This window comes from Rhinatrema bivittatum, chromosome 13 (assembly GCF_901001135.1).
Source record: "Rhinatrema bivittatum chromosome 13, aRhiBiv1.1, whole genome shotgun sequence".
In the NCBI taxonomy this organism is placed as follows: domain Eukaryota; kingdom Metazoa; phylum Chordata; class Amphibia; order Gymnophiona; family Rhinatrematidae; genus Rhinatrema; species Rhinatrema bivittatum.
Window position 1 is genome coordinate 25,085,694 of NC_042627.1, and position 13,147 is coordinate 25,098,840.

The 13,147-nt window shown below is 44.4% G+C and overlaps 1 protein-coding gene across 4 annotated transcripts in view; it reads left to right on the forward strand.

Annotated features, from left to right (window-relative positions):
- The first annotated feature begins 59 nt into the window (after positions 1-59).
- The window catches only part of TRIP4 (thyroid hormone receptor interactor 4), a 133,870-nt gene continuing 120,782 nt past the window's right edge, over positions 60-13,147 (forward strand). For 3 of the 4 annotated variants that reach the window (XM_029574414.1, XM_029574417.1, XM_029574416.1), the window contains exons 1-3: positions 163-317; positions 1,298-1,467; positions 12,848-12,990. In XM_029574414.1, the coding sequence (XP_029430274.1) occupies positions 238-317; positions 1,298-1,467; positions 12,848-12,990 (393 nt within the window). In that variant the 5' untranslated portion in view covers positions 163-237. Of the gene's footprint in view, positions 107-162; positions 318-1,297; positions 1,468-12,847; positions 12,991-13,147 lie in introns of those variants that run through there. The other variant, XM_029574415.1, reaches the window with a different exon arrangement.

Consider the following 13,147-nt stretch of genomic DNA (forward strand, 5'->3'; position numbering starts at 1 on the left):
GAAAACACTGTCCTAGACTGAACCTTTATTAGTCTTGCGTGCACACTTGCTAAGCCCTAATGGGGGAGGAGGTGGAACTTCTGTTCGCGGAGCCTGGTTTCCGGAGGTGACACATTGCGAAGGGACGTCGGGTCTTTGCGTTTGTTAAGCACTTCCGGGGTGGGGAGTAGTGACAGGAAGGGGACGCGGTTTGTTACTTGTGGCGTTTGCTTTGCTGTCTCTGGGTCTTAGTGGGGTATGGGCGAGGCGGTGGTTGCTTGGTGTAGATCTGAGTTGCAGAGCATCTTTGGTCTGGATGTTAGTGAGGATATTGTGCAGTGAGTCTGATATTTTGCGATGGTTTTGGAGGTGACAAAAAGCACTGGGAGCAGACGTGATCGCGGGTGTGGAGAGAGGATCAAAAAGTTTTTTTGGGGGGAGGGAGTCAGAATTGGAGAGTAGCGATGCTTTTTCTTTAATGACAGGACACAATCAAGGCCATGTTAAGTAATTAAAAAAAAAAACGGTGTGTCATTTTTCTATGGAAATGCTCAGGGATAAGGTAATCTGGTTATTTTAACGTAACAAGAGCATAGTTATTTTTTTGCCATAACAGAAGTTTGAGTTGATAAACCACCATAGACATATCTGGGATGTAGAGATGATTAAAAAAACAAAACAGAGTTGCCAAAAATTTCTCAAGAGTGTAGTTTGGACAGTCTCGGGGCGAGAGAGAATTAAAAGGGAGTAAAATAATTTAAAGCGTTTACTATATTTTTCAATCGGTTCGTGATTTCTGTTTGCATTTTTATAGCATAACATCAAAAGAAAAGATTTCATTAAACAAATATTTATTTTTGTTAATGGGCTGGGTGAAGACTGGAACAGCACTCTGGGGATTTGTTGTGGTCTTTCAGAGTGGCAGTTTCTCATCTGGGTATTAAGGACAGCCAGTTTTGAATTGATAGCAGACATCTGAGAACATGGGTAATCTGGAAATAAAGTACTGTATCCAAGAGCTATGCCTTTCTTGCCCACAAAGCAACTCTCAAACCACTTTGACATTTAAATAGGATTTAAGAGCTAATAAAGTAGTATTTTAGAAACAGTCTTGAGAACTCTGGGGAATAGTCCTAAAACTGAATTTTTAGGAGAGTGTGTTTGCTAAGCTGGCATACCCTAAATTGGTTTTAAGAATGTCCACAATACAAAGAACGCTGAGGCTATGCTACAGTCCCTGGCTCCCAGTAAATACTGTATGTTCTGTCCTTTCTATAAATCATGTTTTACTATGTACCAACACTTTTATTTCTGTCAGGTATATTTTGTCAATTGAGAGTGAGGAAGAAGTTGAAGAATATATTAATGACCTAGTTCAAGGATCTGAATCCAAGAAGCACCATTTCATAGAGGAGCTGAAAGCTAGGTGGCAAAAATGCAATCAACCTTCAGTTTCTGATCCTGTGCAGCTGTATCGAAGAAAAGATGGTATGTGAAATACGATGTGGTTTTGGTTTTGGTAGTGATGAAGGGAATGGAAAGAGTTTGTAAAAAAAAAAGTTTCAAGCAGATATCTTACTTTTTGATAAAAAAAAATCTCAATCCAGTATTAACTTGGTAGTAGTTTAGGACTCCAAATATTTATTGCACAGCAGATGGTGAAGTCAATGGAAGGACTTTGCAATTTTGTTTTGTTATACTATACACTGAAAGCTAGGTTGCTGCTTAAAAAATGTTTAGATTTCAGAGGCCTGGAACATTGTGGAACAGTCCTACTTTATTGTAGAAGCAGAGTATAGTGTGATGCTGCTGTTATACTTATTAATCATAGAGAATTGCAGAGAGTTCCCAGAGGGCTCTTGTTTTTCTGAGTAGCACAGGCAAGAAGCACTGTGAATGTTGAATCACTGAGTGTGTGAGTTGGGACAAGAATAATACTTACTGAAGTATGTTTAAATGGTGAGGAAAAATGGCTGTCAGTGTGCGAACAACATAAGCCATAAATCTTCCTTTTCCTAGCGTGTAGGCAGATGGACTCAGGGCCAATACGTTTATGCTCCCCTGCCAGCAGATGGGGATAGAGCAAGCTGACGTCACAATATGGTTTTTTTTTTAATTTATATTTTAGACATTTTTGATAATTTACAAATATATACTTTGATTCAGAAAACAGTAACATAATTCTTTTACAATCATCAATAATTCTGTAAGTAAATAATAAACCAAATTTTTAGACCACAATCTTATGTAAGGGGGGGGGGGGGGAAGGACTTTTAGGGAGTCACATTATAAACAAGAAAATCAAAACATAGCTTAGAAAAAGCTTAACAGGCTCAATTTCTATTACCCCTAAATACATTTAGACTTGACTTTACCCATGGCCCTCTATTGGAGAGGAGGTTAAATAAGCCCTCTTTCTAGCGTCTATAAATATTCTTAGCTGTTCCGGGCCATAAAATATATAAACATCTTTATTATAGGTAACCACGCATTTGCATGGATATCTTAAAAGAAACTTAGCCCCTAATGTATTTAATTCTTGCCTCATAGAGAGAAAGGTTTTCCTCCTTTCCTGTGTTACCTTCGATAGGTCTGGGAAAACCTGAACTCGTTGCCCCATAAAGCTCTCTCCCATATGTTGAAAATAATGTTTCATTAACAAACTCACATCAGCTTCCATAACCAAAGAGAAAAGTAAAGTCGCCCTTTCATATATTTCTATAGAAGATTTCAATATATCAGTTAAATTATTCAAGTCTAACTGTGGCTGATTACCCTCTCTAGCTCTGTTATATGGAAGAAAATAGACTTTATTCACAGATGGTAAATGCTCAGAGTCTCCGTCATATACTTCCTCAATGTCACTCGAGGTTGCTCCCCTATAACCTTAGGGAAATTCAAGATTCTTAAATTTAATTTTCTTAGTCTATTTTCAATAGCCTCCACTTTTTTATTTACCACTTACTTGTCTTGGATTAATGTTTGACAAATTTTGTGTCGACTTTACTTCTTCTTCTATTACTGTTATATTGTTTGTATTTTCTTTTATCAAATCATCGTGTTCCTGGGACACTTTATCCAGCTTTCCCAACAATAAGAACATAAGAAAATGCCATACTGGGTCAGACCAAGGGTCCATCAAGCCCAGCATCCTGTTTCCAACAGTGGCCAATCCAGGCCATAAGAACCTGGCAAGTACCCAAAAATTAAATCTATTCCATGTAACCATTGCTAATGGCAGTGGCTATTCTCTAAGTGAACTTAATAGCAGGTAATGGACTTCTCCTCCAAGAACTTATCCAATCCTTTTTTAAACACAGCTATACTAACTGCACTAACCACATCCTCTGGCAACAAATTCCAGAGTTTAATTGTGCGTTGAGTAAAAAAAAACTTTCTCCGATTAGTTTTAAATGTGCCCCATGCTAACTTCATGGAGTGTCCCCTAGTCTTTCTATTATCCGAAAGAGTAAATAACCGAGTCACATCTACTCATTCAAGACCTCTCATGATCTTAAACACCTCTATCATATCCCCCCTCAGCCGTCTCTTCTCCAAGCTGAAAAGTCCTAACCTCTTTAGTCTTTCCTCATAGGGGAGCTGTTCCATTCCCCTTTATCATTTTGGTAGCCCTTCTCTGTACCTTCTCCATCGCAATTATATCTTTTTTAACTGCCTTGTAAACCCCTGGAAAGTGGGGCCATACAAGGCTACTAACTCCCAAAGGGAGTCAAGAGTGATCATGTCCGGCTTAGAGAGGCCCTTAACCGCTAGTCCTCCCTGCAAGCCCGCCGATTCTTCCTCTGCCGTGAGTCCCCTGAGATCTTCCAAACAAGGTTCCTCACCCCCCCTCTCCAAGGTCAGGCAGGATTGGGGCCGCTGCTCCTAGCGCTTCCAGGCCTCCCATCGCATCCGCTGCCTCCCGACCTCTCCTCACAGGTTCCATTCCCTCCGACTTTTCAGCGAGGCACTTAGATTCCGCTTCAAACGCCACGGATACTGAGGGAGATTGTAGTCCTGGTGCGACCAGAAGACACAAGTCCGGGGGGCTGAGAGATGTTTCCCTAGAGGCATTTGTCGCTCCCAACGGCGAATCTTCAGCAGGGACTTTAGCTTCCCCAAGTGGGTAAAGTGCGGCAAATTCAGGGATTGTACGTTGCCCTGGAAGGATCGGGGGTATGGAGGGATATACCCTCACACGACCTTTTCTCTTAGGAGGCCTTATTTTTAAAAAAATTACGAGTTTCAGGCAAAACCACGAGCAGCTCCGAACCGCCAGCTTTAGCCTGCCGCTAGCTTGACTCCCCCCCCCCCCTCCCCCTCTCATCACAATATGCATAACCCTGCAGTGACCCCAGCATGCCAGTATTCTCCGTATCCAGTAGATGGTGGATGTGCATCTCCCTATGGGGATTGCTTTGAGCTTTTTGAAAGGAGAAATTTGAAATTCTAAATTCAGGAAAAGAAAATCTTGCTCTCCTGCGGTGATACCTAAAGGTCCCTTCCCCCCCAGCTGAGAATTCCTGAGGCAATTTCTGTGGTCCCTCAGTGGTGAGTCTTTGGTCCAGTAGGGTTTCCTGGAGCTGGACTTAGCTGCTAGTTCAGCTGAAACGCAGTGGGTGCAGGAGGCCGAGTGCGGCAATGACAGCAGATTCCCTTTCTCCCCCACAGCCGGTGGCCGTTTCTGTACTCAGCTGGTAAGCGCTGAGCTCAGGTAAAGTTTAAAAAAAAAAAAAGAGAAAGTTTTACCTGAATCAGAGAGAGGCAGAGGGGTTTCTGGACTTCTTTCGGTCTCTGTTCTCGGCATGCCGTGCCGATGTTCGTTTCCGTTCCTGTTGGTGTTAGGGAACTGGGCAGCCTGGCAGGCTGAGTGACCCCCAGTGAACTAGGCCCAGCACCTAGGCTTTTTTCTTGCACGCCGCGTGGTAAGCCGTGGCGGCCGTTTTCGCGTGCTTTTGTGCATGCTCTGCTGCTCTCTATAGGCCGTCGGTGTGCGCAGTGTGCTCGTTTTTTTGGGCACGCTTTTTATGCGCCAGACTTCTTTACGCTCTTAACTTGGCACACAGGTTGTGCGTGATCCTTGCTGCGCTTTCTTCTAGGTGCTTATTTTTTTGGTGCTCGTTTCAGATTTGAGCGCAAGCCATTCCAACACATGTTTACCGCAGCGATGGCACTATCATAATACAACATTTAATTTTTGTCCCTTCGCTTTTTAAATACTGATGCGTTAATGTCTCCAGAAAAATCATGAATAATCAAAACATCTAAAAAAAAAAAAAAAAAAAAAAGAATCTCCTTGGTGCTGTATTGCATGGTGAACTGAATACAGTCATTGCATGTATTCGATCAACTCAAAAACAGATTCAACTGGCCAACAGTACCATTCCATAAAACAAAAACATCATTAATGAAGTGTCTCCAAATGGAAATACATATAGAAAAGGGAGGCTTCAATCAAAGTATCTTCAAAATCAGCCGTCTTTAAATTGGCCAATGAGTGGGGCCATTGTGGCCCTATGGCTGTGCCTGAAATCTGAAAATATAACTGATCTTCAAACAAAAAGTTATTCTTCTTCAAAGCCAAATGAACTAATGATATAACAAATTCTATGTGGTCTAGATGGTGATTCCAATTATTGAAAGCATGATCTTGTGGAATACTTGTGTATAAAGAGATTACATCTAAAGTCACAAATTCCGTATTTCCCAAAAATCAACCATAGATAAAATGTTCAAAAATGAGTTGTCATTTATTTTATTTATTACCAAAAATTCATAAAATCTTGGTCAAACCACCTAGCAGACCAATAATGTCTGCCAATGATTCATTATTAGAACCACAAAAGGTTGAAGAAATTTATCAATATAAATGGATACTTTATTTATTTATTTGAATTTTTTGTCGGTATATAAAAAATTCAAATAAATAAATAAATTATCCATTTATATTGATAAATTTCTTCAACCTTTTGTTGTTTATGGAAGATCTTATATAAAGGATCTCAGGAGTTGTGTGGATAGGCAGACTAGATAGGCCATATGGTCTTTTTCTGCTGTCAAGTTTCTGTGTTCATGTCCTGGAATAAAAGACACAAAGGTTGTTTGGACTAAATGTGGCTGTTTTCCCAAGTATAGTCATTAATTGAAAGGCTAAGATTGAAAAAAAGATGTTTTTCTAGCGTGTAGCCAGATGTACTCAGGACCCAATGGGGTTATGTTCTCCCCTGCTAGCAGATGGAGACGGAGTCAGGTTTTAAAGCTGACATCTCCTTAGACATATCCCTGCAGTGACCTTAGCCATTCAGTATCTCTTCATCTCCTAGCAGATGTGGACGTGCTATCCCCACACTAGCATTGGTGTTTAATGGGATTGTAGTACTAGTTGGAAGAAGAAAATGTACCTTTAACTTGGAGAAAGATAGAGTTCTGCTCTCCTGCGGTGATACCTAAAGGTCCCTCCCCCAGTTGAGAATTCCTGGGGTGATTTCCGAGATCCCTCAGAAGTGTGCTTTGGTCCGGTAGTCGCTGAAGCAGCTGAAAGGCAGCGGGTGCAGGAAGCCGAGTGTGGCAGTGACGGCCTAAACCCTCTTCCCCTGCAGCCAGAGACTGTCTCTTTACTCAGCTGGTAAGCGCTGAGCCCAGATAAGTAAAGAACTCTTGCGATTCAGAGACGTGGAAGGGTTTTGGGAAATCTTTCCTCCGGTCTCCTTGCTTGGAGCGCCTTACTGACGACGTTCCCGATCATGTTAAGGGAAGGGGGTTTCCAAGCAGGTTGAGCAGCCCCCCCCCGATGGGCCAGATCTCGCTTCAAGCTCAGTGGGCACTCCATTTGGCAGGCCGCGGCAGTGCCATCTTGTGCTCGGTTTGGTGCAGCGTCGTTTTCCCCCATTGACTGTTAGTACGTGCGGTGCGGGCCGGCCCTGTTGTGTGCATAAGTGCGCACACACCTGTGCGCATAACCGCACAAATAAGTACACACATACATTTGCGCTCAACCGGATGCTTTTACTTATGCGCGTCAGGGCGGATTTGTGCACACTTGAGCCCAATCGCTAGCCGGCTGAAAGCACAAGCTACAGTGAAATATGGCTCCGGCAACAAAGAAGGATAAGCAACACTCCCTTTGTGCTGCCTGCCGTATTAGGACTGCACATTCTGACCTAGAATCCTTCCTGTGTCAGCACTGTGAGGAAGCCCAGGGAGGACTGGGGACTCAGAACGTCTCCAAGCCCGGCCCCTCCCAGTCGGAGGACGGGTCAGTCACGACCTTATCTGGTAGCACCCCTGATCTGAGCAATCCTGGGGCTGTGTCCTCCTCGGGAGAGGGCAGTTCAGCGGCGCCTACCCCACTTCCTCCTGGGCTAGGTATGGATCCGATGACCTTTTCTTGGCTGGAATTCTTTCAGGGTCTTCAAGCCTTTGTTCAGACGCAGTCAGCTTTTTCCTCTGCCTGGTCTGAGCCCCAGCTGGGAAGGCCTCGGCCTCCCAGCCCTATCAGCGCTGCCTCGGGACGTGCCTCGCCTCACCAAGGGTATCCCTGACAGGGACCCAGACAATGAAGGGGATGCAGATTCATTGGAGGACGGGGAAATCTCTTTAGGTCTGGAGCCATACCAGACCATGCTACAGTTTTTCTACAGAGATGAATTGCCGGCCCTGGTCTCCCAGACCCTGAAGACGCTGGGAGTTCCCGGCATGGACCTTATGTCGGAACCAAAGAAGAATCCTATCGTGGTGTCTCTATGGAAAGCCTCTTGCTATTTCCCAATGGTGGAAGCCTGGAGTGGGATGCCCTGGAAAACAGCTTTAAAGGAGATCGGGCTTTGGAGGCCTTGTACCCTCTGGACCTGGCGGCCAAAGAACGCATGCATTTCCTGAAAGTGGACGCCCTGGTCTGCGCCGTCTCGTAGTGAACAACTGTCCCAGTAGAGGGAGGAGTGGCTTTGAAGGATGCACACGTTAGGCGGTTGGAGTCCATCCTTAAGCAAACCTTTGACGCGACAGCAATGACACTGCAGATCTCTTCATTCTGTGCCCTGGTGGCTCACTCATGTCTGCTCCTCTCAAGAGAGGCAGATAGCTCAGGGGCGCATTCCAGAGAGGCGATGGAGCCTGCCGTGGCCTTCCTAGCGGATGCAAGCTCTGACCTAGTGTGTACCTCGGCCAGAGGAGTAGCCTTAGTGGTGGCGGCCAGATGACAGCTATGGCTGCAAAATTGGTCAGCGGACGTAACCCCTAAGGCAAACCTCACAAAGATGCCCTTTTTGGGATCCCTCCTATTCGTTAGCGAATTGGAAAAGCTAGCAGGTAAATGGGGTTAATCTCCAGTGCCTCGGCTACCAGAAGATAAGAAAAAGAGGTTGCAGTGCCCCTCTCCCATGAGAGGTTGGGCCAGGGGCTCCCAGTGCTTCCGGTCCTACAGAAACTCATTTCAGACATCTCTGCCCTTGGGAATCTCTAAGTCCTTTTGGAGCTGACAACCAAAAAGAGGAACTGGTTTGGGCTTAGGTTCGACCCGAACTTCCCAATGAAGTTTGGCCGACCTATCCAAGGGACGAGAAGATAGGGGGCTGACTATCCCTCTTCTATCAGCAGCGGGTCGAGATCACATCTGACAAATAGGTACTGGAAATCATACGAGAAGGATACGTTCTCGAATTTCGCAGCATCCCTCGGGACATGTTCATGATGTCACCTTGCCAGTCCCAGCACAAAATACTGGCAGTGGAATCCACATTGATAAGGCTCCTCAGTTTAAGGGCTATAACCCTGGTACCTACACCCTAGGAAAATATGGGACATTATTCCATCTATTTCATCGTACCCAAGAAGGAGGGTTCATTTCACTCCATCCTGGGCCTCAAGGGCGTTGGTCGTCATCTGCGGTTAATTCACTTCCACATGGAAACTCTTCGCTCCGTCATAATGGCCGTACAACCGAGAGAGTCCTTAACCTCCCTTGAACTCTCGAAGGCCTACCTTTATATCCCAATCCATCAAGACCACCAGCGTTTCCTGTGCTTTGCGGTACTGGGCTGCCATTATCAGGTCTGGGCGTTGCCCTTCGGCCTGGCAACCGCCTCCAAAACATTCTCCAAAATTATGGTGATCATGGCGGTGGCACTGAGGAAAGAAGGGATCCTGGTGCACCCTTACTTAGATGACTGGCTGATCCGGGCGAATTTGTTGGAAGAGAGCCTCCAGGTGACCAGCAGGATCAGGTCCCTGCTTCAGGAACTCGGTTGGGGTGTGAACACTGGACAAGAGCAGCCTCAAACCCTCCCAGTCCTTAGAGTACCTGGGAGTCCAGTTCGACACCAAGCAGGGCAAAGTCTTCCTTCCTCCATACCTCAAGGATAAGGAAACTGATGTGCCAAATGCATCGGTTGATGAATGCAATGCGCCCCAGGGTGTGGAGCTATCTCCAGGTCCTCGGCCTGATGGCGTCAACCCTGGAAGTAGTACCCGGGGGCAAGGGCACGCATGCGGCCACTCCAGCGCTCCCTGCTGTCACGTTGGAATCCACTGTCTCAGGACTACTCAGTTCGCCTCTACCTACCAATGGAAGTATGTTCTCAGCTTCAGTGGTGGCTACAGGAAGTTCATCTAAACAGGGTTGTAAGCTTGTCTCCTCCAAACTGGCTAGTCCTCATGATGGATTTGAGCCTCCGAGGGTGGGGAGCTCACTGTCAGGAATTGACAACCCAGAGGTGATGGACCAAGGAAGAGGCACACTGAACATAAACCGCCTGGAAGCCTGAGCTGTCAGATTAGCGTGTCTGCAATTCAGCCACAGGCTCCAGGGACAGGCAGTCTGCATGATGTTGGACAGCACAACAACAGTAGCCTACATCAACCGCCAGAGAGGAACCAAAAGCCACCAAGTGTTTCTGGAAATAGACTGCCTTATGGAATGGGCAGAGTTAAATCTACAGGGGATCTCTGCCTCCTACATCGCGGGAAAAGAGAGTCAGAGCAGACTTTCTCAGCAGGGAGAGTCTGGATCCAGGGGAATGGGTGTTGTCGACCAGAGCCTTCTAGCTCCTAGTAGATCACTGGTGCCTCCCATCCATTGACCTATTGGCCACATCTCACAGACAGGCCGCGATTCAGAAAAAATAATTATTCAAATTAGGGCCTGCGGTAAAAAGAGGTGCTAGGGACACTAGCGCGTCCCTGGCGCCTCTTTTTGGACAGGAGCGGCGGCTGTCAGCCACGGGTTCGGAAACCGGACGCCAGCAAAATTGAGCATCCGGTTTTCAAACCGCGGGCTGATTTTTAAATTTTTTTTTTATTATTTTTTATTATTTTTAACTTTTGGGACCTCCGACTTAATATCACCATGATATTAAGTCAGAGGGTGTATGCTTTTCTGTACACCCTCTGCACCCTCTGACGCAGCCGGTATGGACAAGCTGCTAGAACGGATGGCGTTCTTGGGAGCAGCTGCCCCCGAGGTGGAAATGGCTGCAAATGTTGAGTGTGGTGAAAGGGAAGAATCTATACCAGTTTATCTGATGAAAGATCCTTTGAAAACAGGTTCGGAGGAAGGGAAACTGAGTCATTCTGTTCTAACCTCTACTCCTGTCGGGAGTCGTGTTGCGGCATCTGTGCTGACTGTGAGTAAAGAATTTTTCCTCTGGGGACAGTTCAAAGGTTCAGATACTGCCAGTGAAACCCCCGGTGATAACTCTCGACACAGTTTGGTGTGCCTTAACCTCTTGGGAGCGATCTAGAACTGCACTTACAGGGGTCTTGAAAGAGACTCAGGGCCACGTTCAGTCCTTGGAACCTATTATTACAACACATTGGGTGAAGATTGAAAACCTTGATTCAAAAGTTGCCCAAATGCAACAAATACAGAGAATGGTCTAATTCCAGGAGAATTATCTTCATCTAAAAGAATGGAAAATCTGGAAACGTCTGTACGTTACTGTTAAACTTTCCTAAAGTTAAATTGATCTCCTCCAGACATCAATTTAAAGATTATATGCAAGAAGTATTACATCTGCCTTCAGAAGCATTGCTACCTATTTCAAGGATTTACTTTGGGGAAATCTGAGAAAAGTGAGAAAACCTTTCCTCACCCTCAAGTTTCACCACTGAAATTGACTGAAATATTAGTCTTCGGGGGATAATCAAGTAGAGAGCCGTGGAACTTTGTTAGTAAATTTTGTCTTTGCCTCGGATTGTGATACAATTCTTAGAATGTTCCTGCGTAGCCGTGAAACGTATTTAGGCCAAAAAATCTGGGTTTACCCAGATATTTCCAGGGCGACACAATTAAGAAGGAAGACATTTCTGGCCCAATGTCCTCGAGCGAGACAATTGGGTGCACGAATTAGAGTTCGCTTTCCGTGCAAGTGTGATTATAAATGTTTTTTCTTTGAGCCATCCCACTTAATTGCTTTTTTGGATTCCCTACAACCTCCTGAGGGTGTTAGTTAGACTTAAGCAGTATTAAAATTTATGAGTATCTAACTTCCCTCAATGTTTTGATTATGGTATGTATTTTCTTATAAGCACTCTGTTGAATCTTGGATCTCCTGATTTTCTTTTGTACCTAAGGACAAATGGTACATAATTTCTTCTGTGTTTAATTACTATGTGTTAAATACCTGAGACCTTTGTTGTTTTCTGAAGCATGAGTAATGCTGTTAAAATGTAAAATGCAATAAAATATAAATAAATAAATAAAAATACAAATAATGAAAAATAAAAATATTTGTCATCTTACAGAGCCCTCTTATAATTCTCCTTAAGTTTTATCCTGCATGCAGAGATCTCATGTAAATTAGTGGTGGCCATTATTCATCGAATGCTTGTTTAAAAAGCCAAGTCTTCAGCAGTTTCTTAAATGCCCTGAGGACTTTAGTAGTACGTATGTGTTCAAGCATGGTGTAGGGCCAACCACTGATATAGCTTGAAAATATGAGTCATTTTGCGTGTTTAATTATTTGAGGAGAGATGTTTAAGAAAAAGTATTCTAAACTGCTAATAAATAGGTTCCTGCTTTTTGTTTATGGACTGCTCTTGGTTTACTAATGCTTGCCCTCGATTATTTGACTCGAAGCGGGGCCAAACAACTTAAATAAAAATAACATTAGCACCAGTGTTTGGAAGGATCTCATATTTTTTTGTTCTCTCTTTGGCTCCCTCCTAAATATCCTACCCTCTCCCCGCCACCCTGTTCTCATCAACCCCACACCCACAAATTCATGAATAGCAAAATGGGTCAAAGCAGGTGGTTAAGCAACTGAGCTTTAAGCAGTTCTTTTTGGAAGCACTGAGTTTCTGGCTTCAGCGTTTGCTCTTTGAGTCAGTTGGGACTAATGCTACTGAAGTGGCACTCACAGCCCCTGCTGGTGGGAAGTATATCTCCTGATATCTTAGGACCAGAAGATATTTAAAAGTGCTTCCCTCCAGATCTGCAAAGGCGTAAACCCTGCACAGGTCTGACGATGGGTGTGTTGAGCACTGGATGCTGGAATTCCAAACCCTACATTTATTCAGACTTGGAACCCAGTAAAACACAGAGAATGTGATTTTTACCTGTAAAAGTACCCTTCAGGTACACTTGGCCAGGACCTACATCACTAAACGATTGTGAGTCTTTTTATGATTTAATGTAACCGAAACTTCTTGGCACCTGTTAGAATGCTTGCTCCTACATTATTTTTTGTGCCTACATGTAAACCGTTGCGATGGTATATAACTCTGCGACCGCATGGAAAAGACTTTAAATAAATAAATTAAACATTATGTTCCGCTTTGGTCATTTTTTGGAAAGGCAAATGATAGATAAGAATGTTATTGAATCTGATTGATTGGCATTCTCATGCCCTTCACATTGTGTTTTACCATTTAGAGAGTTCAGAGGTGCAGAAGCTGGGCCTTGGAGACCAGCCCAGGAAGGGGAGACGCAAGGGTCGCAACAAGCAGGAAGCCGTTCTCTTTGTTGAAGCCGAGTCCGCAGTGGAAGAAGTAAAAACACCACTTGATTTGGCAAAGGTAGGACATCTTGTTTGGGCGTTAGACACGGTGTGTTTAGAAAGCATTTCAACAACAGCAACAACGGAGAAAATTATTTCTTAATATGAGAGTGGAAGTTCTCCAGAAAGGGGGAACTTTTAAACTACAATTTCCATGCAAATGTCATATAAAATGT